The sequence below is a fragment of the Salvelinus alpinus genome, chromosome 21 (assembly GCF_045679555.1).
Source record: "Salvelinus alpinus chromosome 21, SLU_Salpinus.1, whole genome shotgun sequence".
Lineage (NCBI taxonomy): Eukaryota > Metazoa > Chordata > Actinopteri > Salmoniformes > Salmonidae > Salvelinus > Salvelinus alpinus.
Window position 1 is genome coordinate 21,246,132 of NC_092106.1, and position 26,277 is coordinate 21,272,408.

At 43.0% G+C, this 26,277-nt stretch overlaps 1 protein-coding gene across 5 annotated transcripts in view; it reads right to left on the bottom strand.

The window, feature by feature from the left end:
• Positions 1–5,820, bottom strand: part of nectin3a (nectin cell adhesion molecule 3a) — a 113,767-nt gene extending 107,947 nt beyond the window's left edge. For 2 of the 5 annotated variants that reach the window (XM_071357312.1, XM_071357310.1), the window contains exon 1: positions 5,641–5,820. In XM_071357312.1, coding sequence (XP_071213413.1) covers positions 5,641–5,734 — 94 coding nt within the window. In that variant the 5' untranslated portion in view covers positions 5,735–5,820. The remainder of the gene's footprint in view (positions 1–5,640) is intronic. The other 3 variants (XM_071357314.1, XM_071357313.1, XM_071357315.1) reach the window with 2 other exon arrangements.
• Between the last annotated feature and the right edge of the window lie 20,457 nt (positions 5,821–26,277).

A 26,277-nucleotide genomic window follows, 5' to 3' on the forward strand; every position in this document is an offset into this window, starting at 1 on the left:
TTGGACATAAGTAATGGACATTATCGAACAAAACAACGATTTATTGTGGAACTAGGATTACTGGCAGTGCATTCTGATGAACATAATCAAAGGTAAGGGAATATTTATGATGTAATTTCGTATTTCTGTTGACTCCAACATGGAGGAGAAATGTTGTTAAATCTGAGCGCTGTCTCAGATTATTGCATGGTGTGCTTTTTACGTAAAGTTTTTTTTAAACCTGACACAGCGGTTGCATTAAGAACAAGTGTATCTTTAATTCTGTGTAAAACATGTATCTTTCATCAAAGTTTATGATGAGTATTTCTGTTATTTGACGTGGCTCTCTGCAATTACTCCGGATATTTTAGAGGCATTTCTGAACATGGCGCCAATGTAAACCGAGATTTGTGGATATAAATATGCACATTATCGAACAAAACATAAATGTATTGTGTAACATGATGTCCTATGAGTGTCATCTGATGAAGATCATCAAAGGTTAGTGATTAATTTTATCTCTATTTTTGCTTTTTGTGACTACTATCTTTTGCTGGGAAAATGGCTGTGTTTTTCTGTGGCTATGTACTGAGCTAACATAATTGTTTGGTGTGCTTTCCCAGTCAATCCTTTTTGAAATCAGACACGTTGGCTGGATTCACAACATGTGTAGCTTTAATTTGGTGTCTTTCATGTGTGATTTCATGAAAGATTGATTTTTATAGTAATATATTTGAATTTGGCGCGCTACATTTTTTCTGGATTTTGGCCAAGTGGGACACTACCGTCCCACCTATCCCAGAGAAGTTAACAACTTCTACCCCCAAGCCATTAGACTGCTAAACAGTTCATCTAATGGCTACCCAGACTATTTGCATTGACCCCCTTTTTTACGATGCTGTTATTCTCTGTTTATTATCTATACATAGTCACTTTACCCCTACCTACGTGTACATATTACCTCAATTTACCTCGACTAACCTGTATGCCTGCACATTGACTCAGTACCAGTGACTCTTGTATATTGTTATTTTATGGTGTTACTTATTTAGATTTTTCTTATTTTAGTTCATTTCATGAATATTTTAGAAAATATTTTCTCACTTTGTTTTTTAAATTCTGCACTGTTGGTTAAGGGCTTGTAGTTAAGCAATTCACAGTAAGGTCTACACATGTTGCATGTGACAAATAAAATTAGATTTGTTTTGTTTTAGCTAGGACTATAGGGGAGATAAGAGTATGATTCAAATGGTCATTTATTCGCTTGGGATACATACTACCTAAACTGTCACTCTAGGAGCTGATTACTTGCGGAAATCAGGAAGAAGCTAGCCTACTTTTTGTTGATTGAACTTTGATGGTCTCCCAGCTGATGTGCTTATGATGTTTGAAAAGTGTAGCTTTTTATCCCAGAATAAAAGTATTTTTACTTATGGCATTTAGGCTTTGTCATAAGTGTGAGGGTTATTAGCATGTGGAAATCAAATCACTGCAAACAAAGGTCTGTTGTACATTAAAAAGCACTGTCTCCTTAAATCACATACATCAACAGAGCATGTCTGCAGGAGTTACCAAGGTCTACGTGACAGAGTTAACACTGCATGTGTGTGGGTTCATTACAACTGACAGTTGAGTGAGTGAAAGGTAGAGTGAGTGGTGAAAAAGGAGCCGCACTAGTTTCCCATAACCCATGAGCTCCTATCCTAGAGGGACTACTCTGCTGACTGTGCACATCCTGTCTACCCTGCTCCACTCTTTAATACCTCACTGTTATACCACAATGCCCCATTTGCATCAGGTGCGTGCTGTGATCTGCTCTCCAGGTGGAAAAACTAAATTCCTGACAGCGGTAGGCAAAATAGTTTTTGAAGGTTGCCTCTATTCATTCACAGTATGGTCATTAACTGTGACGAATATCTGGAAGCCATTTATGCCACCCACTTATAGCTATGAAAGACTCAAAGAAGAAATGGCAACACTTAGGTTGCCCATGTGCCATCATGTTGCCTAATTACTTTGCATGAAACTACAGGTAAATAAGACCTACATGAAATAGCCTAATGGTTGAATTGTAAGTTAAAAACTTAGCCTCGTTACTGTGTAGTTACATGTAAATAGCCTAGTGCACACCACAAAATGAAGATGTAGGCCAACTAGTTTAATGGAATCTTTACAACTTTATAGTGACTGAAGCATTCAGATTGACTTTGATCATTCCAGAACAACAGAGTGCTTCGAATCTAGCAGAAAAAAACATCACATCAGAACAGTATAGCCTACTTCCTAAAGCTATATTAAACAGCAGCATGTTATAAAATAAACGAATCAAATATCATGTCACTGAAACGGATACCGATTATTTTCTAAAAGGAAAATAGAGCTCTGGAAGAAGTGCTGTGTCACAGCCTAACAGGCAGCAGCATTGCTTACCGGTAGAGCCATGTTCACGAGCGGACGTCCCATGATGCCAGGGCTGGAGGTCACTCTGTTACATTCGCTAATGGACTACTACTCTAGTACTGGCCAGGGTGCTGCTGTACAGCCTGCATGGCTACGACTGCGTCCCAAATGGTGCCCATAGGGCTGGTCTAAAGTAGTGCACTATAGGGAATAGAGTGCCATTTGGGAAGTATGGCTACCTCTGTTCTGACAGTCTGTCAGGGGTGGAGGGTGGGCGCTCAGTAGCCTCAGTGGCCACAGCTAGCCTGCTCCCCACACAGCCAGCCTGCTCCCCACACAGCCAGCCTACTCCACACACAGCCAGCCTACTCCACACACAGCCAGCCTACTCCACACAGCCAGCCTGCTCCACACAGCCAGCCTGCTCTCCAAACAGCAAGCCGTCAGCCGCCACTTCCCACAATAAAGCACAACACTCATCTGCTGATGGGCCTTCCTTCAAAAGATCCTTTTAATGTGACTGGGTGATTTCAGACCGAATCTGCTGCTGCCTCACAAGTGAGATTAAGAGGATCAGATGGGATACAACAGCTGCTCATCATAGATGTGCACCCCAAACACAGCTTCTTTTGAAGCCTTGTATAGCTAAGCTTACCAATAGCAATTATAATGTCTTGCTTTTCCAAAATATAGCATGGCCAGAGTTGATGTGTCGTGTGCAGACTTATTGAAATTTGTTTGGGTGGCTCTGAAGACTTTGTCCAATAAGAAGAAGAAAAATAATGGTCATTTATTAGTAACATAGAGACTAATACAGAACATCAGTAATGGTGCCTTTTTGTAGGCACTAACGGAGGCTAACTCTGCCATGGCTCGTTGGCCAAAGCCTATGGGGAAATTAATGGGGTTGTTGACGGGTTTTTGGTTAAAAAACGAAAATAAGGTATTCGGTAACACAGGCTTAGGATATCTTATACTTGTTGTTCTATGAGATAATCTTCATCAGCTAACATCACTGTGAATTTTGAAGCTTTTACGTAATCAAAACAAGCACATAAAGCACATAAAGGCTTCATAATTCATAAAGGTCATGTTACCTGACTGACATTATCTCATAGAACAAAAACGTATAAGATCTCCGAAGCCTGTGTTAACCTCAGACCTCATTTTAATTTATCCCAGAACCTCATTCTTTCCCCATTAATGGCCAACGAACCAGAGGTAGAAAATGCTAACTAATTTCTGGTTTTTAGGACTACAAACTGGCGAGCTCGATAGTGTGATGTCCTCCAACTTCAAAGTCACAACAAGCTAAAGGCCAAACTGATGCTGTAGTACGGTGCATTAGACCTGTTCTTTGCATGTCTTTTTTCAAATCTATTTTCATCTTGAGCCTGTAATTTAGGTGGCTCCATTACTACATTATTTATTTATATTGCGAAGGAACCACACAGCCCTGAAAAAAGAAATCACCAAACTACGGTCTTCAATTACAGACCTCAGAGTATGGTGGAACCACGCCTGTGACTGTCCCCTCCCCTCCTCAGTCGACATCGGTCTTACTACACTGGGTGCACTGAAAATGACACATTCAGGGAATTTCGCCTACCCTCCATCTCTATCAAATCTGCCCTTCTTAAAATCCCCCACAGTCCATAGAAGAATCCCTAGCACACTGTCCAACACTAGTCTACACACTACATCATGTTTTACAACAAAAATATAGCTCCTAAGCATCTACTGATCGACCGGCTAGATTTATGAACCCCATAAATAATGTGGTCGTAAAGAGAGTGAGAAAGATGGCATACATGCAGGTGTGGGTGTGTGTGTGTGTGTGTGTGGGGAAGGGGAGTTATTACCAATCTAGGCTATAATGGGGTCATATCAGATTTCTTCAGACTTAAACAACAATAATACAGATCAGTGATTTACTGTTATTTGCTCTGGTTAATGATCTGCCCTGGTTCATCTTTTACTATAATAAAATAGTACAGTATGTGTTGTGTCCTGCTATGAGTATGAGGTACAGTATAGGATCTGTCCCAAATTACACCCTATTCCCTATATTGTGCATTATCTTTGATCAGAGCTCTATGGGTCCTGGTCAAAGAAGTGCACTATAAATGGAATAGTGTGCAATTTGGGACATATCCATAGAGAGGGGTATAGTATGCCTCCCTCCCCAGCTGCTCTCTTTGTGACAGCGAGACTGGAAGGTGCTCTGGAATGGAGCCCAACTGCAGATCAATACTTCCAGACTTTCAGCTGCAGTGCTTTTCCTCGTTCCTCTCTCAGTCACTGAAATGTCTTCATTTCTCCTGCCACTACACACACCCAGCCTTAAGAGGCTCCTCTTCTCTCCCCTGCTTGCCTCTCCTCTCTGCCTTACATGTTCTATTCCATTTATTTATAAATTTTTCAAACTTTGCAACCTTTGTAGTGGAACTACCTCCTTTTCCTCTAGCAGCTGCATATACACTGACAGGTGGCATGGGATTTAGGAAATTAAAGTCTGTATTATTAGGAGATTAATGTGAGGTTAAATCGATACAAGTCATTTAGGATTTCATGATTCCAGTAATTTGCTAAATCACTTTCAACCTCGATATCAATGAAACATGATACCGTGGCTAAATCTTCAGTGGGGAATCTCTCTCTCTCTCAGACATTTTTCTTAAAACTTTGTTGCTATTCAAATCACTGTCATTCCACTCATGAAAAAATAGAAACATCAAAACCCATTAAAGCCCACAACAAACGAAATGGTCTGACACCTAGTTAGTTTTTAGCACACTATATCAGATAGCTTCCCTTTGTTGTAGCAAGCTAAGAAACGTTAGTTTAGCCACATAATAGATCTCAAGCAACATTTATGTCGTTTCAATGGCACATCTCGATTCGAAAGATGCCGGGGGAAAAGTGAACTTCATTGCATTTGTTAGAAATAATGTACCTAATGGAGAAAATACTAGAACGTTAACTAGCCTTAGTTTCATACTCTAACTGAGGGAATATTAGCTAACTTACCAGAGACAATTCAGGCCAAAAACCTATTCGTCCCAACAAAACCGCTAACTCGCGAGTATGCACAGCACAGCACCGCACTCAGGTCGCTCCCATTCTATGGACCATAGAATTAGCATTCCCGTTAGCATAGCCAGCTACTTTACCACGTACAGTAGCTACAGTACAACTTCAATATCCAGAATTCTAAAATACATTAGTAAATAGATAAATTAAATGAAACTGATAACTTACAGGTAAACCCATATATGAGAAGCAAAACTGTAGAAGCTTGCAGTCCATTGAGCGGCAGACTCTTGTGATAATCGAGTAGCAATCTTTTCGCCATGATCTCCCCGGTGTACTTTCTCTCCGCCTCGCTCCGCTTCTACGTCTGTTCTACCGCAGATTGCTTGCTTGCTTCTCTAGCAACTCCTCTCTATAGCGACTGCCCGGGCAGATGAGCTGTACCACTTCTGGGACTGACAGGGGCTCTCACACACCTTTATCCGTAAACGAATTCCTTTTTTTATGCAACTTGTAAATACATGCATTAATTGTACAGTGTATAGCTAAGTAGTTTTAATGTGTCAAGACTTTATAGGGCCCTATTAGACTTAAACCCCCTATTATCGACTAATGAGTACATTAAATTGAAATGGTGCACTGCAAATTATGTTATATCAGTTTTCCATTCAGGAATATCCCTAATATTATTTCATAATTAGGCATGTTTTTGTGGTAATACATTCCTAGGGCATTTCATTTCTATCAGTTGTGTAATGGAGTCGATCCTATGTCAGTGATCACTTTCCTTGTTTCCTTGTCTGACAGACATTAATAAAATTAACATTTAAGAGAGGTCAAGACCTGAGTCAAGATCCTTTAAAAAGTGTTAATTAAGTCTAAACACCGGTGTTGGGATGGTTTACAGCCCCTTTGAAGAAAAAACAGCAGGTTTGGACTTAACGTTCCCTCCAACCAAATAACATAGCACCATTGCCAGGTTACCACAACATTAACACTAAAGTCTCCATTTGAGTGGGGTCTGATGATCTTCAAATCAATGAGAATGATGGTTATATGACATATACCCCACTTGTCCTGAAAATGAATGTTGGGCTACCACCCGCCTTTACTACCTCCATATTTCAGGAGGTGTTGCTGCAAACAACGTTTCTGTGGCATTTCCTTGTCTGTTTTCCTGTGTGCATTCCTGTGTTGTAAAAAGACCAATACCTAGAAAGTGGCAAATCCAAATGTTTGTCAGTGAACACCAGTTGTTTGGCTAATAAAGAACAAGCAACCCCTAATGATTCCTAGTCATATAAGCAAAATAGTTTGGATACTTATATTGAGAGAACAACATCAGCAAGTCATTGCTTCATAGCTGTGGGCTACAGTTATAAACAATCACATAATTATTTCAGACCGACATATACCCAGACAGCTGTAACTGAAAAATATCTGTTCTCTTAGATTTTCTCTTAAGATATGATATTTAAACAGATAAACAAACAGAAAACACAGCACTTTCCAATATGTGTGTCGTGAAATAGGTGACTTCATTCCTTTCTTATTTACCTTTCTATTTCAGTGTGGAGGGACATCCTCATTAATTCCCTCAGGGAGACAGACTCTAACCCTGCAGGTTCCCCTCATCTACTGCAATATTTAACCCAGTCCCACAGCATCTCTCCACCATAGTGCCACCACAACCAATCCTAGCTGTGATTAAAGCCTGACCCACACTGTGTCTGCGTCTTGAATGGCACCCTATTCCCGATACAGTGCAATACTTTTGAACAGAGCCATATGGGCCCTGGTCAAAAGTAGTGCACTATGTAGGGGACGCAGCTTGTGTGGGACGAAGTCTGTGTCTCTCCCCTCTATGCACCCTTGGCTGTGTTATTTATATCTTCAAAAGTGATACATCCCCCAGGTGAAAGTGGTGCCATTTACAATAATCAATCACCTAGCCAGACCACTTCAGAAATGAATTGTATCTTATGTTAATGTTGCTCAGTGCAATGGAAAGACTTAAAAAAGAAGCTTGTTGATGGGATTATTAATCAAATCATTTAATTCTGTTTCATTTTATACTAAGGCTATAGGATCTGGTAGTGGTTTAGCACAGATCTGGTCAGAATATGGGACCATTGGTAGCATAGTACTTACCATAATAATAAGGAATTCCTGTGCTAGAATCAAATGGTTTATTGAGCCTTTATGGTGTGTGACCTTGGTAACAGTGGTGACTCACTGAGAGACCTTTAGAACCCTCTAAACATTTAGTCTGATTGTGTTATTACAATTCCTCCCTGGCAGACAGGGCTGTATTGGCACCACCTCCCCCTGTGACCAGTAGGTGCACGTCCACAGGCTGTTGCCTGGGGCATTTGGTTTTACAGTCTGTGAAAACAGCCTTTGTTAAACTTGACATTCCTCCCCAGTCAGTCACATTAGAGACTGCTAGAGAGCCAGCTACACGTTGTCCCTTCTCCTGCCAAGGTATGGCCATCTAAGAGCAGCCTGGGGAGGATGGAGGTCATCCCAGTGCTGACGCGAAACAATCCTGTTTACAGCTTGAGTGGGGCCTCCCCTATAATGAACTCTCTCTGCGGCTTAACTTGACCTTAGGGGACGTGGGGGAACACAATTAGACTAATATACCTCAGTCACTTTACGGATGTGCATTCTCACAGATTATCACTCAAAGCATCTCTTAATGTACAGTTGAAGTCAGAAGTTTACATACATCTTAGCCAAATACATTTAAACTCAGTATTTCACAATTCCTGACATTTAATCCTTGTAAAAATGATCTGTCTTAGGTCAGTTAGGATCACCACTATATTTTAAGAATGTGAAATGTGAGAATAATAGCAGAGAGAATGATTAACTTCAGGTTTTATTTCTTTCATCACATTCCCAGTGGGTCAGAAGTTTACACACACTCAATTAGTATTTGGTAGCATTGCCTTTAAATTGTTTAACTTGGGTCAAACATTTCGGGTAGCCTTCCACAACCTTCCCACAATAAGTTGGGTGAATTTTGGCCCATTCCTCCTGACAGACCTGGTGTAACTGAGTCAGGTTTGTAGGCCTCCTTGCTCTCACACACTTTTTCAGTTCTGGCCACAAATTGTCTTTTGGACTGAGGTCAGAGCTTTGTGATGTCATTGTCATTTGCCATTGTCCATTTGGAAGACCCATTTGCGACCAAGCTTTAACTTCCTGACTGATGTCTTGAGATGTTGCTTCAATATATCCACATAATTTTCCTCCCTCATGATGCCATCTAGTTTGTGAAGTGCACCAGTCCCTCCTGTAGCAAAGCACCCCCACAACATGATGCTGCCACCCCCATGCTTCACGGTTGGGATGGTGTTCTTCGGCTTGCAAGCTTCCCCCTTTTTCCTCCAAACATAACGATGGTCATTATGGGCAAACAGTTCTATTTTTGTTTTATCAGACCAGAGGACATTTCTCTAAAAAGTACGATCTTTGTCCCCATGTGTAGTTGCAAACCGTAGTCTGGCTTTTTTATGGCGGTTTTGGAGCAGTGGCTTCTTCCTTGCTGAGCGGCCTTTCAGGTTATGTCGATATAGGACTCGTTTACTGTGGATACAGATATTTTTGTACCTGTTTCCTCCAGCATATTCACAAGGGCCTTTGCTGTTGTTCTGGGATTGATTTGCAATTTTTGCACCAAAGTATGTTAATCTCTAGGAGACAGAGCGCGTCTCCATCCTGAGCGGTATGACGGCTGCGTGGTCCCATGCTGTTTATACTTGCGTACTATTGTTTGTACAGATGAACGTGGTACCTTCAGGCATTTGGAAATTGCTCCCAAGGATGAACCAGACTTGTGGAGGTCTACAATTTTTTTCTGAGGTCTTGGCTGATTTATTTTGATTTTCACATGATGTCAAGCAAAGAGGCACTGAATTTGAAGGTAGGCCTTGAAATACATCCACAGGTACACCTCCTATTGACTCAAATGATGTCAATTAGCCTATCAGAAGCTTCTGAAGCCATGCCATCATTTTCTGGAATTGTTCTAGCTGTTTAAAGGCACAGTCAACTTAGTGTATGTAAACTTCTGACCCACTGGAATTGTGATACAGTGAATTATAAGTGAAATAATCTGTCTGTAAACAATTGTTGTAAAAATTACTTGTGTCATGCACAAAGATGATGTCCTAACCGACTTGCCAAAACTATAGTTTGTTAACAAGAAATTTGTGGAGTGGTTGAAAAACGAGTTTCAATGACTCCAACCTCAGTGTTTGTAAACTTCCGACTTCAACTGTATGTGTAAACTGTACTCTATACTATTCTACGGTATCTTAGTCACTTTAATTGGGTGTAAATATTGCATCACACATCTCATTTGTATATACTTTACTCTATACTATGCCACTATCTTTGTCTAATGCCGCTCTGACATATATATTCTCAATCTATTCCTTACTTAGATGTACGTGTATTTTGGGTATATGTGGTGAAACTGTTAGATATTACTTGTTAGATATTACTGCACTGTCGGAGCTAGAACCACAAGCATTTCACTACACCCTCAATAACATTTGCTAAACACGTGTATGTGACCAATAAAATTTGATTTGATTTGACACTTGGAAGATCTCTGCTAAGAACTGCGGTCCATTGTCTCAAACTACCGTCTCCATGACTCTGTTGCGGGCAAAGGCCTCTTTTACAGCTCTGATGGTGGCCTCCGCCGAAGTCACTCTCATTTCAGCTACCTCAATGTATTTGGAAAAGTAGTCAACAATCAGCAGGTATATTTCATTGTTCCACTCAAACAGGTCCATTCCCACCTTTTGCCACGGTCGTTCAGCAGCTGAGGTAAGTATGAGTGGCTGTACTGTGTTCTGTGTTTTTGACAGATTTCACTCCTGTTAACTACTTGTCGAATCTGGGCTGATATATCTGGCCACCACACTGATTACTTGGCCCTTTCTTGGCACTTTAAGATTCCTTGATGTCCTTCATGGATCTTTTGAAGTATTTCACCTCTGAGTGTCTGTGGTATTACGAGTCTTTCTCCTTTCAGAATGTCACCTGCCATGCGAATCTCCGCCCTGACATGCCAGAAATGTGCCACGTCTGTTTGCAGCTTGAGTTTGTCCGGCTATTCGGTAAGGCAGTATTGTTGAACTTTTTTGCAGGTTTTGTCGACTTGTTGTGCTTCTGTGATCTGTTATACTTGAGCCTCTGTAGCGGCTAGTGAGAAAACAATGGTATCCACGTACACTTGGACTTCTTTTTCTAGTTCTTTTTCTGTATATGGTGCATCACGCAGCGGTGCCCTCGACAGCGTATCTGCAGTGATGAGATTCTTCCCTGGCACATGGACAATGTTGTATGTGAGTCTCAGAAGTCGCAGTCGAAATCGTAGGACCCTGGGAAGCAGTTGATCTAGGGCTCTGGAACCTAGCAACGGTACCAGGGGTTTGTGGTCAGTTTGTAGTGTGAGGCCATGAAGGCCATGAAGTTAAGTGGTCAGTCTTTCACACGCACACGTGGCTGCTAAGGCCTCTTTCTCAATCTGTGCATAGCGCTTCTGTTTGTCAGTCATTCCTCTTGAGATGTATGTAACAGGTCTCCAAGTGTTGTCAGTCTGTTTCTGAGTCAGCACTGCACCTATGCCGTATGGCGATGAGTCTACTGCAACCGTTGTCTACACCGTGCACGAGTACTGAGCGAGAGCTTTTGGAGAACTCAGTTCCTCATTGAGCTTTTGAAAAGCAATCTTTTGGGGATGCCCCCAGCACCGCTCGATCTTCTCTCGCCTCAGCTCATTCAATGGCATGCTGTATGTAACCAGAAACGTAGCAAGGTAGTTTGCCATGCCCATTAGTCGGTGAACACCCGCCGCACACATCAGGCATTTCCCTGATTGCCTTGATTTTGTTGGGATCTGGCTCCAGTCCTGAGGCAGAAACCCTGTGACCCAAACTTACACATTTCACTGAGTGTGAGACCAGAAGTACTTTGTGAAGACTCTTGTCGTGTTCTTGTCTGTCACATCCAAACACCAGAATGTCGTCAGCGTGGCACACAACACCCTTGAAGTTCTCAAACATTTGAAATGCCAAATGGCAATCTGTTGAAGTGGTACCTCCCAAACGGTGTGATGAAGGTAATGAGTGGGTGAGACTCTGGTGCGAGCGGAATTTACCAAAATCCAGATTGAGCATCCAGCTTCATGAAGACTTTTGCATTTGTCAACATTGTGAGTGTCTCGTCTACCGCTGGAAGAATGAGACACTATTTTATCACTGATTCATTCAGGGGTGTGAGGTCAACACACACTCTGATGTCTCCATTCGCTTTTGGGAAGACCACCATTCTGAGCACCATTCTGTCACTGTCACTTTGGTTATGACATCCATTTTCTCCATCCTGACTAGCTCTCCATATACAGTCGTGGCCAAAAGTTTTGAGAATGACACAAATATTAATTTCCACAAAGTTTGCTACTTCAGTGTCTTTAGATATTTTTTGTCAGATGTTACTATGGAATACTGAAGTATAATTACAAGTATTTCATAAGTGTCAAAGGCTTTTATTAACAATTACATGAAGTTGATGCAAAGAGTCAATATTTGCAGTGTTGACCCTTCATTTTCAAGACCTCTGCAATCCGCCCTGGCATGCTGTCAATTAACTTCTGGGCCACATCCTGACTGATGGCAGCCCATTCTTGCATAATCAATGCTTGGAGTTTGTCAGAATTTGTGGGGTTTTGTTTGTCCACCCGCCTCTTGAGGATTGACCACAAGTTCTCAATGGGATTAAGGTCTGGGGAGTTTCCTGGCCATGGACCCAAAATATCGATGTTTTGTTCCCCGAGCCACTTAGTTATCACTTTGCCTTATGGCAAGGTGCTCCATCATGCTGGAAAAGGCATGGTTCGTCACCAAACTGTTCCTGGATGGTTGGGAGAAGTTGCTCTCTGAGGATGTGTTGGTACCACTCTTTATTCATGGCGGTGTTCTTAGGCAAAATTGTGAGTGAGCCCACTCCCTTGGCTGAGAAGCAACCCCACACATGAATGGTCTCAGGATGCTTTACTGTTGGCATGATACAGGACTGATGGTAGTGCTTACCTTGTCTTCTCCGGACAAGCTTTTTTCCGGATGCCTCAAACAATCGGAAAGGGGATTCATCAGAGAAAATGACTTTACCCCAGTCCTCAGCAGTCCAATCCCTGTACCTTTTGCAGTATATCAGTCTGTCCCTGATGTTTTTCCTGGAGAGAAGCGGCTTCTTTGCTGCCCTTCTTGACACCAGCCCATCCTCCAAAAGTCTTCGCCTCACTGTGCGTGCAAATGCAATCACATCTGCCTGCTGCCATTCCTGAGCAGGCTCTGTACTGGTGGTGCCCCGATCCTGCAGCTGAATCAACTTTAGGAGACGGTCCTGGCGCTTGCTGGACTTTCTCGGGCGCCCTGAAGCCTTCTTCACAACAATTGAACCGCTCTCCTTGAAGTTCTTGATGATCCAATAAATGGTTGATTTAGGTGCAATCTTACTGGCAGCAATATCCTTGCCTGTGAAGCCATTTTTGTGCAAAGCAATGATGACAGCATGTGTTTCCTTGCAGGTAACCATGGTTGACAGAGGAAGAACAATGATTCCAAGCACCACCCTCCTTTTGAAGCTTCCAGTCTGGTATTCGAACTCAATCAGCATAACAGAGTGATCTCCAGCCTTGTCCTCGTCAACACTCACACCTGTGTTAACGAGAGAATCACTGACATGTTGCCAGCTGGTCCTTTTGTGGCAGGGCTGAAATGCAGTGGAAATGTTTTTGGGGGATTCAGTTAATTTGCATGGCAAAGAGGGACTTTGCAATTAATTGCAATTCATCTGATCACTCTTCATAACATTCTGGAGTATATGCAAATTGCCATCATACAAACTGAGGCAGCAGACTTTGTGAAAATTAATATTTGTGTCATTCTCAAAACTATTGGCCACGACTGTACTTTTTCTCTCATGCGGAGCGGAACACGTTGTGGTGTTGAAAGAGCACATGGTGTGGTTCCATCTTTGAGCTTTATCTTGTATGACTCTTGGAGTTTTCCCAGTCCATGAAAGATGGACATATAGACGATGGTGAAGTCTGTCTCTGGCTGTGTCACTTCTTCGATTCTGTGCACTAACTGTAGGGCCTCTATGGCTGGTAGGCCTAGGAATGGTTGTCAGTCCTTCCATCCATGTTCTCGTCCTCCTCCACATCTTTTGCATCCCTTTTCACTTGGATTGCCATATGTTTCATGTTTTACCTATTGTATGTTGTTTGTGCACTTTGTTGGAATTTTCTCCCTTTATTCCATTTTGCTTTGATGGCGTCCACATTTGTAGTGGTTTTTCCTCCTATTGCATTGCTGTGCAGTAATGTTTGTTGCTTCTTTACAGTTTCACTTTGTCTGACTTTTTGAATAGCTTTTGCCAGTGTTGTCTGAGTCAACTGAAGCTGTTCTGGCAGCCTCCTGTCTTTTATTCCAACCACAATTTTGTCCCTTATAAGTTCTTCTTTGAGCACTCCGAAGTTACAATCCTCAGCTGCTTGTGTACATCTGTGATGAATGCCTCTGCACTCTCTCCCTCATCTTGACATCTCATGTTGAATTGTGCTGTCTCAAAAATAACATTATCTTTCCTACACAGTGCTGCTCAAATGCTCCTGTTACAGCATCATACTTCTTTTTTTCTGCATCAGTCAATGGCAATACTTCAAAAATATAATCAGCGGCATCCCCCATAGCATATAAAAGAGTTCACCTGATATTCCTCTGGTTTTGTATTCAGCCCTGATGCCAGAGGAAACTTGGCCAATCTGCTTTGTTTGAGAAGTCAAAGGGCTCTGTATGAGTTATATGTACAGCTTTATTTTAAATGTATTTTGGTTTATTACTTTTTTTAAATGTATTATTATTGCTTGCAGATAAACTTTTCCTCCTTGCGGTTTTTTCCCTTCTGTCTGTCCCTCTGTGTTGCTCCACGAGGGCCCGGCGTTGCCTAGCAACTAAGAACCCACACCATGCTCCACACACACCGTAGGCTGATGGACAGACACGCTGGCTAGCTAAGGTCGGGGAAGCCTAGCAGCAGCATCACGATGTCATTCATTTGCACAATGTGTCTGGTCCACTTTCACTTGTAAATGTCCACACTGACCGAGAATGACATTCGGTAGCTAGTTTTAGCAGACACAGTGGCGATCAACATCAGCTTTTTCCACTTCTGACACCAGATAAGAATACAGAGCCATAGTGTTAGCTTTAGAAAACTGTTTAGTAAGTTAACACCGGATATCGTTACAGAGCATTATGGGTACTGTAGTACAATCATGCTACAGTAGCCGGCTTGTGACGCGACTTCTTTTTCCCAACGCAGTTAAGCCAAAACCACGCCCCCGGCTTTCTACTACGCTCCCATTGGCTAGCTAGCGTTGTCTCGCTCACAGGCGATCAGTGCAGAGACAGTGATCTTCCAAGTTAAGGATGGAAAGTATAATTTAACAATTAGCTGCCTACCGCAATGCAGGCCTATTGTCACGTTCCTGACCTGTTTTCTGTTGTTTTGTATGTGTGTGATGGTCAGGGCGTGAGTTTTGGGTGGGCAGTCTATGTTTGCTGTTTCTATGTTGGTTTTGGGTTGCCTGGTATGGCTCTTAATTAGAGGCAGGTGTTTTGCGTTTTCCTCTAATTGAGAGTCATATTAAGGTAGGTTGTTCTCACTGTTTGTTTGTGGGTGGTTGTCTCCTGTGTCTGTGTCGATGTTACACCATACGGGAATGTTTCGGTTTGTTCGTGCGTTTATGTAGTCTGTTCCTGTGTCAGCGTGCTTCGTGTATATGTAAGTTCGTTTGTTCAGGTCTGTCTACATCGTTTTGTTGTTTTGTTAGTTATATCAAGTATAGTTCGTTTTCGTCTTTGTCTGTTTTGTTTATTTAATAAATCAATATGTCATCACAACCCGCTGCATTTTGGTTCAATCCCTGCTCCTCCTCTTCGGATGAAGAGGAGGAGGAAAACCGTTACACCTATTATCATGTTTGGTAACATTTGCCCATGTTTTTATTTTCAGAGTTTTAATGAGTTGTTAAAGTTTCTCAGAGAACTGCTGAATTCCCTCAATTGAAGGTCAGCTAAGTTAACGGAGTAAACGGAGCTGCTCTTCCTCCCGGGGAAGGACTGCCCGTTCCATGATCTCGCCATCACGGTTGACAACTCCATTGTGTCCTCCTCCCAGAGTGCTAAGAACCTTGGCGTGATCCTGGACAACACCCTGTCGTTCTCAACTAACATCAAGGCGGTGACCCGTTCCTGTAGGTTCATGCTCTACAACATTCGCAGAGTACAACCCTGCCTCATGCAGGAAGCGGCGCAGGTCCTAATCCAGGCACTTGTCATCTCCCGTCTGGATTACTGCAACTCGCTGTTGGCTGGGCTCCCTGCCTGTGCCATTAAACCCCTACAACTCATCCAGAACGCCGCAGCCCGTCTGGTGTTCAACTTTCCCAAGTTCTCTCACGTCACCCCGCTCCTCCGCTCTCTCCACTGGCTTCCAGTTGAAGCTCGCATCCGCTACAAGACCATGGTGCTTGCTTACGGAGCTGTGAGGGGAACGGCACCTCCGTACCTTCAGGCTCTGATCAGGCCCTACACCCAAACAAGGGCACTGCGTTCATCCACCTCTGGCCTGCTCGCCTCCCTACCTCTGAGGAAGTACAGTTCCCGCTCAGCCCAGTCAAAACTGTTCGCTGCTCTGGCACCCCAATGGTGGAACAAACTCCCTCACGACGCCAGGTCAGCGGAGTCAATCACCACCTTCCGGAGACACCTGAAACCCCACCTCTTTAAGGAATACCTAGGATAGGATAAAGTAATCCTTCTAACCCCCCACCCCCCCCCCCTTAAAAGAGTTAGATGCACTATTGTAAAGTGGTTGTTCCACTGGATATCATAAGGTGAATGCACCAATTTGTAAGTCGCTCTGGATAAGAGCGTCTGCTAAATGACTTAAATGTAAATGTAATGTTAACTTAGGCTACTTTTACCTCTTGAGAATACAGGGTGTGCTATTTTCGCATTAGCATAATTTGCTCTACAGATTAAACTGCCTCTTATTCAATTATTGCTCTTACTATATGCATATAAATAATACCATTGGAAAGAAAACAATCCCTAGTTTCTAAAACCGTTTCAATTTTGTCTCTGAGTGATACAGAAGTCATTTCACAGCACTTTCCATGACCAAGAACATAAAATCAAGATGTGTTATGCTGGCTTCAAAGCTCTGCCTATATATGGTCGTGCCCCCTATGACCAGAAACACACTTCATTCGCCTTCCTCTGGTTGTCAAGAGGACGTCAGAGGAGAAATTCTTTGTTTATCTGGGACTGACGTGAAATAGGACCCATTTCTTTGGCGTGACCGACAACTTCCGGTTTACTGAATCGCTCGAATTTGATCTGCGATTGTGTACTGTTTTGCTGGCGTTATGTATGAAAACTATCTCCGTGTCGAATTTTGTTTGATACATGTGACCATATCATCGTAATGTATGTTTTTTCAATATAGTTTAATCAGATTATTTGAATTTTTCCGGGAGTTTTGCGGTGTTCCGTTGTCGGATTGTATTTACGTTTGAGAAATCCGTGCCACTCGACCGGTACCTGTGCTAAATGGAGTGGGCAAGGAACAATTCTGAACGGAACCAACGACTCATCTTGACAAAGGACACTTTGATCAACATTCTGATGAAAGATCAGCCATAGTAAGACCCAATTTATGATGTTATATCATATCTGTTGTGCATGTGAACTGGCCGTGGGCGCCTAGCCGAATCTGCCTGGTATAGCTATGCTAATTTAGCGCTACATTTTGTTTTCGTTATAAAACATTTCATAAATCTGAAATATTGTTTGGATTCACCAGATGTTGGGCTTTCAATATCTGTACGCTGTGTATTTTTCTGAAATGTTTTAAAATGAGTAATTAGTTATATGACGTTGGTCTCTGTAATTGTTCTGGCTTGGTCGGCACCTTTTCAGATTGCAGCTGCAATGTAGAACTGTGATTTATACCTGAAAAATGCACATTTAAAAAAAAAAAAAATTATGCAATTCCATAAATATGTTATCAGACTGTCATCTTATGAAGTTGTTTCTTGGTTAGTGGCTATATATATTTTTATTTCGTCGAATTAGTGATAGCTACTGACGCAGGAAAAGGCTGTTGGGAGTAAAAATATCGTGTCCTTTGCTAACGTGGTTAGCTAATAGATTTACATATTGTGTCTTCCCTGTAAAACATTTAAAAAATCTGAAATGGTGGCTTTATTCACAAGACCTGTATCTTTCATCTGGTGTCCTAGACTTGTGATTTAATGATATTTAGATGCTACAAGTTACTTGTGACGCTATGCTAGCTATGCTACTCAGTGGGGTGGGGGGTGGGGGGTGCTACCGGATCAGGGTTGGTGACTCGTGAGAAGTTTTAACGTTACAAGCTCGTTATTTGAAGTTATATTATCATTAGTAGTCTATTATCAGGTAAAAAGCATATGCTTATTATTCATAATTTCTCAAATATGTATTAACTAATCATTCAGTCGAATACGCTATGCGTTTCAATCTTGAAATACAAGGGCAAATTTCGGGACTTCCGGACTTGGAGAGCACTCAAAGCGTTGGTTTTGGCTTAACTGCGTTGGGAAAAAGAAAGACGCACTTGTGACAGTGTCTAAGGTTCAGGGCAGGGTATTTGATTTGTTTTACCTTTATTTAACTAGGCAAGTCAGTTTTTTTGGGGGATAGGGGGCAGCATTTTCACTTTTGGATGAATAGCGTGCCCAGAGTGAACTGCCTCCTACTCTGTTCGAGATGCTAATATATGCATATTATTATTAGTATTGGATAGGAAACACTCTGAAGTTTCTAAAACTGTTTGAATGATGTCTGTGAGTATAACAGAACTCATATGGCAGGCGAAAATCTGAGAAAAATCCAACCAGGAAGTGGGATATCTGAGGTTTGTAGTTTTTCAAAGCTTGGCCTACCGAATACACAGTGTCTATGGAGTCAAGTTGCACTTCCTACGGCTTCCACTAGATGTCAACCGTCTTTAGAAACTGGTTTGAGGATTCTACTATAAAGGAGGGGCTCATGAGACCTGTTTGAGTCAGTGGTCTGGCAGAGTGTCTCAGGCTCGTGACGCGCACTCCCGACAGAGTTAGCTCTCATTCCAGTGCTTTTCTTCAGACATAGGAATTCTCCGGTTGGAAGCTTATTGATGTTTTATGTTAAAAATATCCTAAAGACTGATTCCATACATCGTTTGACTTGTTTCTACGACCTGTAACGGAACTTTTCGAGTTTTTGTCTGGACGAAGTGCTCGCGCCTCATGAAGATGGATTACTGGGCTGAACACGCTAACAACAAGTGGCTATTTGGACATAAATGATGGACTTTATGGAACAAATCAGTCATTTATTCTCGAACTGGGATTCCTGGGAGTGCCTTCTGATGAAGATCATCAAAGGTAAGTGTATATTTATAGTGTTATTTCTAACTTCTGTTGACTCCAAAATGGCGGATATTTCTCTGGCTGGATTGGGCTCTGAGCGCCGTTCTCAGATTATGCTTTTTCCGTAAAGTTTTTTTGAAATCTGACACAGCGGTTGCATTAAGGAGAAGTCTATCTTTAATTCTGTGAATAACACTTGTATCTTTTATCGATGTTTATTATGAGTATTTCTGCAAAATCACCGGATGTTTTGGAATCAAAACATTACTGCACGTAACGTGCCAATGTAAACTGAGATTTTTGGATATAATATGCACATTATCGACCAAAACATACATGTATTGTGTAACATGATGTCCTATGAGTGTCATCTGATGAAGATCCTCAAAGGTTAGTGATTCATTTGATCTATATTTCTGCTTTTTGTGACTCCTATCTTTGGCTGGAAAAATGGCTGTGTTTTTTTGACTTGGTGGTGATCTAACATAATCATATGTTGTGCTTTCGCTGTAAAGCATTTTTGAAATCGGACACGATGGGTAGATAAACGTCTTGTTAATCTTTAATTTGCTGTATTGGACTTGTTAATGTGTGAAAGTTACATATTTCAAAAAAATATTTTTGAATTTCATTCAGCGGAATGTGTTCGACGGGTTCCGCTAGCGGAAAGAGAAGAACAAATTCTTATTTACAATGACGGCCTACCAAAAGGCAAAAGGCCTCCTGCGGGGACGGGGGCTGGGATTAAAACAAATATATATATGAATATATACAGTGGGGAGAACAAGTATTTGATACACTGACGATTTTGCAGGTTTTCCTACTTACAAAGCATGTAGAGGTCTGTAATTTTTATCATAGGTACACTTCAACTGTGAGAGACGGAATCTAAAAAATAAAATAAAAATCCAGAAAATCACATTGTATGATTTTTAAGTAATTAATTAGCATTTTATTGCATGACATAAGTATTTGATACATCAGAAAAACAGAACTTAATATTTGGTACAGAAACCTTTGTTTGCAATTACAGAGATCATATGTTTCCTGTAGTTCTTGACCAGGTTTGCACACACTGCAGCAGGGATTTTGGCCCACTCCTCCATACAGACCTTCTCCAGATCCTTCAGGTTCTGTCGCTGGGCAATACGGACTTTCAGCTCCCTCCAAAGATTTTCTATTGGGTTCAGGTCTGGAGACTGGTTAGGCCACTCCAGGACCTTGAGATGCTTCTTACGGAGCCACTCCTTAGTTGCCCTGGCTGTGTGTTTCGGGTCGTTGTCATGCTGGAAGACCCAGCCACGACCCATCTTCAATGCTCTTACTGAGTAAAGGAGGTTGTTGGCCAAGATCTCGCAATACATGGCCCCATCCATCCTCCCCCCCTCAATACGGTGCAGTCGTCCTGTCCCCTTTGCAGAAAAGCATCCCCAAAGAATGATGTTTCCACCTCCATGTTTCATGGTTGGGATGGTGTTCTTGGGGTTGTACTCATCCTTCTTCGTCCTCCAAACATGGCGAGTGGAGTTTAGACCAAAAAGCTCTATTTTTGTCTCATCAGACCACATGACCTTCTCCCATTCCTCCTCTGGATCATCCAGTTGGTCATTGGCAAACTTCAGACGGGCCTGGACATGCGCTGGTTTGAGCAGGGGGACCTTGCGTGCGCTGCAGGATTTTAATCCATGACGGCATAGTGTGTTACTAATGGTTTTCTTTGAGACTGTGGTCCCAGCTCTCTTCAGGTCATTGACCAGGTCCTGCCGTGTAGTTCTGGGCTGATCCCTCACCTTCCTCATGATCATTGATGCCCCAAGAGGTGAGATCTTGCATGGAGCCCTAGACCGAGGGTGATTGACCGTCATCTTGAACTTCTTCCATTTTCTAATAATTGCGCCAACAGTTGTTGCCTTCTCACCAAGCTGCTTGCCTATTGTCCTGTAGCCCATCCCAGCCTTGTGCAGGTCTACACTTTTATCCCTGATGTCCTTACACAGCTCTCTGGTCTTGGCCATTGTGGAGAGGTTGGAGTCTGTTTGATTGAGTGTGTGGACAGGTGTCTTTTATACAGGTAACGAGTTCAAACAGGTGCAGTTAATACAGGTAATGAGTGGAGAACAAATCAAATCAAATTTTATTAGTCACATACACATGGTTAGCAGATGTTAATGCGAGTGTAGCGAAATGCTTGTGCTTCTAGTTCCGACAATGCAGTAATAACCAACAAGTAATCTAACCTAACAATTCCACAACTACTACCTTATACACACACACAAGTGTAAAGGGATAAAGAATATGTACATAAAGATGTATGAATGAGTGGTGGTACAGAACGGCATGGCAAGATGCAGTAGATGGTATAGAGTACGGTATATACATATGAGATGAGTACTGTAGGGTATGTAAACATAAAGTGGCATAGTTTAAAGTGGCTAGTGGTACATGTATTACATAAAGATGGCAAGATGCAGTAGATGATATAGAGTACAGTATATACATATGAGATGGGTAATGTAGGGTATGTAAACATTATATTAAGTGGCATTGTTTAAAGTGGCTAGTGGTACATTTTTACATAATTTCCATCAATTCCCATTTTTAAAGTGGCTGGAGTTGCGTCAGTATGTTGGCAGCGGCCGCTAAATGTTAGTGGTGGCTGTTTAACAGTCTGATGGCCTTGAGATAGAAGCTGTTTTTCAGTCTCTCGGTCCCTGCTTTGATGCACCTGTACTGACCTCGCCTTCTGGATGATAGCGGGGTGAACAGGCAGTGGCTTGGGTGGTTGTTGTCCTTGATGATCTTTATGGCCTTCCTGTGACATCGGGTGGTGTAGGTGTCCTGGAGGGCAGGTAGTTTGCCCCCGGTGGTGCGTTCTGCAGACCTCACTACCCTCTGGAGAGCCTTACGGTTGTGGGCGGAGCAGTTGCCGTACCAGGCGGTGATACAGCCCGACAGGATGCTCTCGATTGTGCATCTGTAGAAGTTTGTGAGTGCTTTTGGTGACAAGCCGAATTTCTTCAGCCTCCTGAGGTTGAAGAGGCGCTGCTGCGCCTTCTTCACAACGCTGTCTGTGTGGGTGGACCAATTCAGTTTGTCCGTGATGTGTACACCGAGGAACTTAAAACTTTCCACCTTCTCCACTACTGACCCGTCGATGTGGATAGGGGGGTGCTCCCTCTGCTGTTTCCTGAAGTCCACAATCATCTCCTTTGTTTTGTTGACGTTGAGTGTGAGGTTATTTTCCTGACACCACACTCCGAGGGCCCTCACCTCCTCCCTGTAGGCCGTCTCGTCGTTGTTGGTAATCAAGCCTACCACTGTAGTGTCGTCCGCAAACTTGATGATTGAGTTGGAGGCGTGCATGGCCACGCAGTCGTGGGTGAACAGGGAGTACAGGAGAGGGCTCAGAACGCACCCTTGTGGGGCCCCAGTGTTGAGGATCAGCGGGGTGGAGATGTTGTTACCTACCCTCACCACCTGGGGGCGGCCCGTCAGGAAGTCCAGGACCCAGTTGCACAGGGCGGGGTCGAGACCCAGGGTCTCGAGCTTGATGACGAGTTTGGAGGGTACTATGGTGTTAAATGCTGAGCTGTAATCGATGAACAGCATTCTCACATGGGTATTCCTCTTGTCCAGATGGGTTAGGGCAGTGTGCAGTGTGGTTGCGATTGCGTCGTCTGTGGACCTATTGGGTCGGTAAGCAAATTGGAGTGGGTCTAGGGTGTCCGGTAGGGTGGAGGTGATATGGTCCTTGACTAGTCTCTCAAAGCACTTCATGATGACGGAAGTGAGTGCTACGGGGCGGTAGTCGTTTAGCTCAGTTACCTTAGCTTTCTTGGGAACAGGAACAATGGTGGCCCTCTTGAAGCATGTGGGAACAGCAGACTGGGATAAGGATTGATTGAATATGTCCGTAAACACACCAGCCAGCTGGTCTGCGCATGCTCTGAGGACGCGGCTGGGAATGCCGTCTGGGCCTGCAGCCTTGCGAGGGTTAACACGTTTAAATGTTTTACTCACCTCGGCTGCAGTGAAGGAGAGCCCGCAGGTTTTGGTAGGGGGCCGATTCAGTGGCACTATTGTCCTCAAAGCGGGCAAAAAAGTTGTTTAGCCTGTCTGGGAGCAAGACATCCTGGTCCGCGACGGGGCTGGTTTTCTTTTTGTAATCCGTGATTGACTGTAGACCCTGCCACATACCTCTTGTGTCTGAGCTGTTGAATTGCGACTCGATTTTGTCTCTGTACTGGGACTTAGCCTGTTTGATTGCCTTGCGGAGAGAATAGCTACACTGTTTGTATTCGGTCATGCTTCCGGTCACCTTGCCCTGGTTAAAAGCAGTGGTTCGCGCTTTCAGTTTCACGCGAATGCTGCCGTCAATCCACGGTTTCTGGTTTGGGAATGATTTAATCGTTGCTGTGGGTACGACATCGTCAATGCACTTCCTAATGAACTCGCTCACCGAATCAGCATATTCGTCAATATTGTTGTTGGACGCAATGCGGAACATATTCCAATCCGCGTGATCGAAGCAGGGGGGCTTCTTAAAGAAAAACTAACAGGTCTGTGAGAGCTGGAATTCTTACTGGTTGGTAGGTGATCAAATACTTATGTCATGCAATAAAATGCAAATGAATTACTTAAAAATCATACAATGTGATTTTCTGTATTTTTGTTTTAGATTCCGTCTCTCACAGTTAGTGTACCTATGATAAAAATTACAGACCTCTACATGCTTTGTAAGTAGGAAAACCTGCAAAATCGGCAGTGTATCAAATACTTGTTCTCCCCACTGTATATAGGACAAAACACGCATCACGACAAGAGAGTCACGACAAGAGAGACAACACGACATAAAGAGAGACCTAAGATAACAACATAGCAAGGCAGCAACACATGACAACACAGCATGGTAGCAACCAAACATAACAACAACATGGTAGCAACACAACACGGTAGCAGCACAAAACATGATACAAACATTATTGGGCACAGACAACAGCACAAAGGACAAGAAGGTAGAGACACCAATACATCACACAAAGCAGCCACAACTGTCAGTAAGAGTGTCCATGATTGAGTATTTGAATGAAGAGATTGAGATAAAACTGTCCAGTTTGAGTGTTTGTTGCAGCTCGTTCCAGTCACTAGCTGCAGCGAACTGAAAAGAGGAGTGACCCAGGGAAGTGTGTGCTTTGGGGACCTTAAACAGAATGTGACTGGCAGAACGGGTGTTTTATGTGGAGGATGAGGGCTTCAGTAGATATTTCAGATAGGGGGGAGTGAGGCCTAACAGGGTTTTATAAATAAGCATCAACCAGTGTGTCTTGCGACAGGTAAACGGAGATGACCAGTTTACAGAGGAGTATAGAGTGCAGTGATGTGTCCTATAAGGAGCATTGGTGTCCGAATCTGATGGCCGAATGGTAAAGAACATCTAGCCACTCAAGAGCACCCTTACCTGCCAATCTATAAATTACGTCTCCGTAATATAGCATGGGTAGGATGGCCATCTGAATCAGGGTTAGTTTGGCAGCTGGGGTGAAAGAGGAGCAAAAACGATAGCGGAAACCAAGTCTAGATTTAACTTTAGCCTACAGCTTTGATATGTGTTGAGAGAAGGACAGTGTACTGTCTAGCCATACTCCCAAGTACTTGTATGAGGTGACTACCTCAAGCTCTTAACCCTCAGAGGTAGTAATCACACCTGTGGGGAGAGGGGCATTCTTCTTACCAAACCACATGACCTTTGTTTTGGAGGTGTTCAGAACAAGGTTAAGGGTAGAGAAAGCTTGTTGGACACTAAGAAATCTTTGTTGTAGAACATTTAACACAAAATCCGGGGAGGGGCCAGCTGATTATAAGACCATATTATCTGCATATGAATGGATCAGAGAGCTTCCTACTGCCTGAGCTATGTTGTTGATGTAAATTGAGAAGAGTGTGGTGCCTAGGATCAAGCCTTGGGGTACTCCCTTGGTGACAGGCAGTGGCTGAGACAGCAGATTTTCTGACTTTATACACTGCACTCTTTGAGAGAGGTAGTTAGCTAACCAGGCCAAAGACCCCTCAGACACTCCAATACTCCTTAGCCGGCCCACAAGAATGGAATGGTCTACCGTATCAAAAGCTTTGGCCAAGTCAATAAAAATAGCAGCACAATATTGTTTAGAATCAAGGGCAATGGTGACATCATTGAGGACCTTTAAGGTTGCAGTGACACATCCATAACCTGAGCGGAAACCAGATTGCATACCCGAGAGAATACTATAGACATCAAGAAATCCAGTCAGTTGATTATTGACAAGTTTTTCCAACACAGAAAGGAGAGACAGGTTTAAAAGGTTGGAGATAGGCTTGGCGATGATCGGGTTAGCAACCTTAAAGAAGAAAGGGTCTAAACCATCTGACCCAGATATTTTTTGGAGGTCAAGTTTAAGGAGCTCCTTTAGCATCTCGGACTCAGTGACTTCCTGCAGGGAGAAACTTTGTAGCTGGGGGAAAAGAGGGAGAAGCATCGGGGATAGTCACATTAAAAGGGGTGGGAGATGAGGAAATGTTGTACGGGCAAGGAGGCATGGCTGAGTCAAATATGAATCCTGACTTAATGAAGTGGTGATTAAAGAGCTCAGCCATGTGCTTCTTGTCAGTAACAACCACATCATCAACATTAAGGGACATGGGCAACTGTGAGGAGGAGGGTTTATTCTCCAGGTCTTTAACCGTTTTACAGAACTTCTTGGGGTTAGACCCACAGAGAGAGAACTGCTCCTTAAAGAAACTAACTTTGGTCTTCCGGATAGCCTGAGTGCTCTTATTTCTCATTTGCTTGAATGAGAGCCAGTCAGCCTGAGTATGCGTGTGCCGAGCCTTTCGCCAAATGCAATTCTTGAGAAGGTCCATGCATCCCACCATTAGCTCTGACAAATTGAAAACCCTAGTCATTGGCGACTCCATTACCCGCAGTATTAGACTTAAAACGAATCATCCAGCGATCATACACTGTTTACCAGGGGGCAGGGCTACCGACGTTAAGGCTAATCTGAAGATGGTGCTGGCTAAAGCTAAAACTGGCGAGTATAGAGATATTGTTATCCACGTCAGCACCAACGATGTTAGGATGAAACAGTCAGAGGTCACCAAGCGCAACATAGCTTCAGCGTGTAAATCAGCTAGAAAGATGTCGGCATCGAGTAATTGTCTCTGGCCCCCTCCCAGTTAGGGGGAGTGATGAGCTCTACAGCAGAGTCTCACAACTCAATCGCTGGTTGAAACTGTTTTCTGCCCCTCCCAAAAGATAGAATTTGTAGATAATTGGCCCT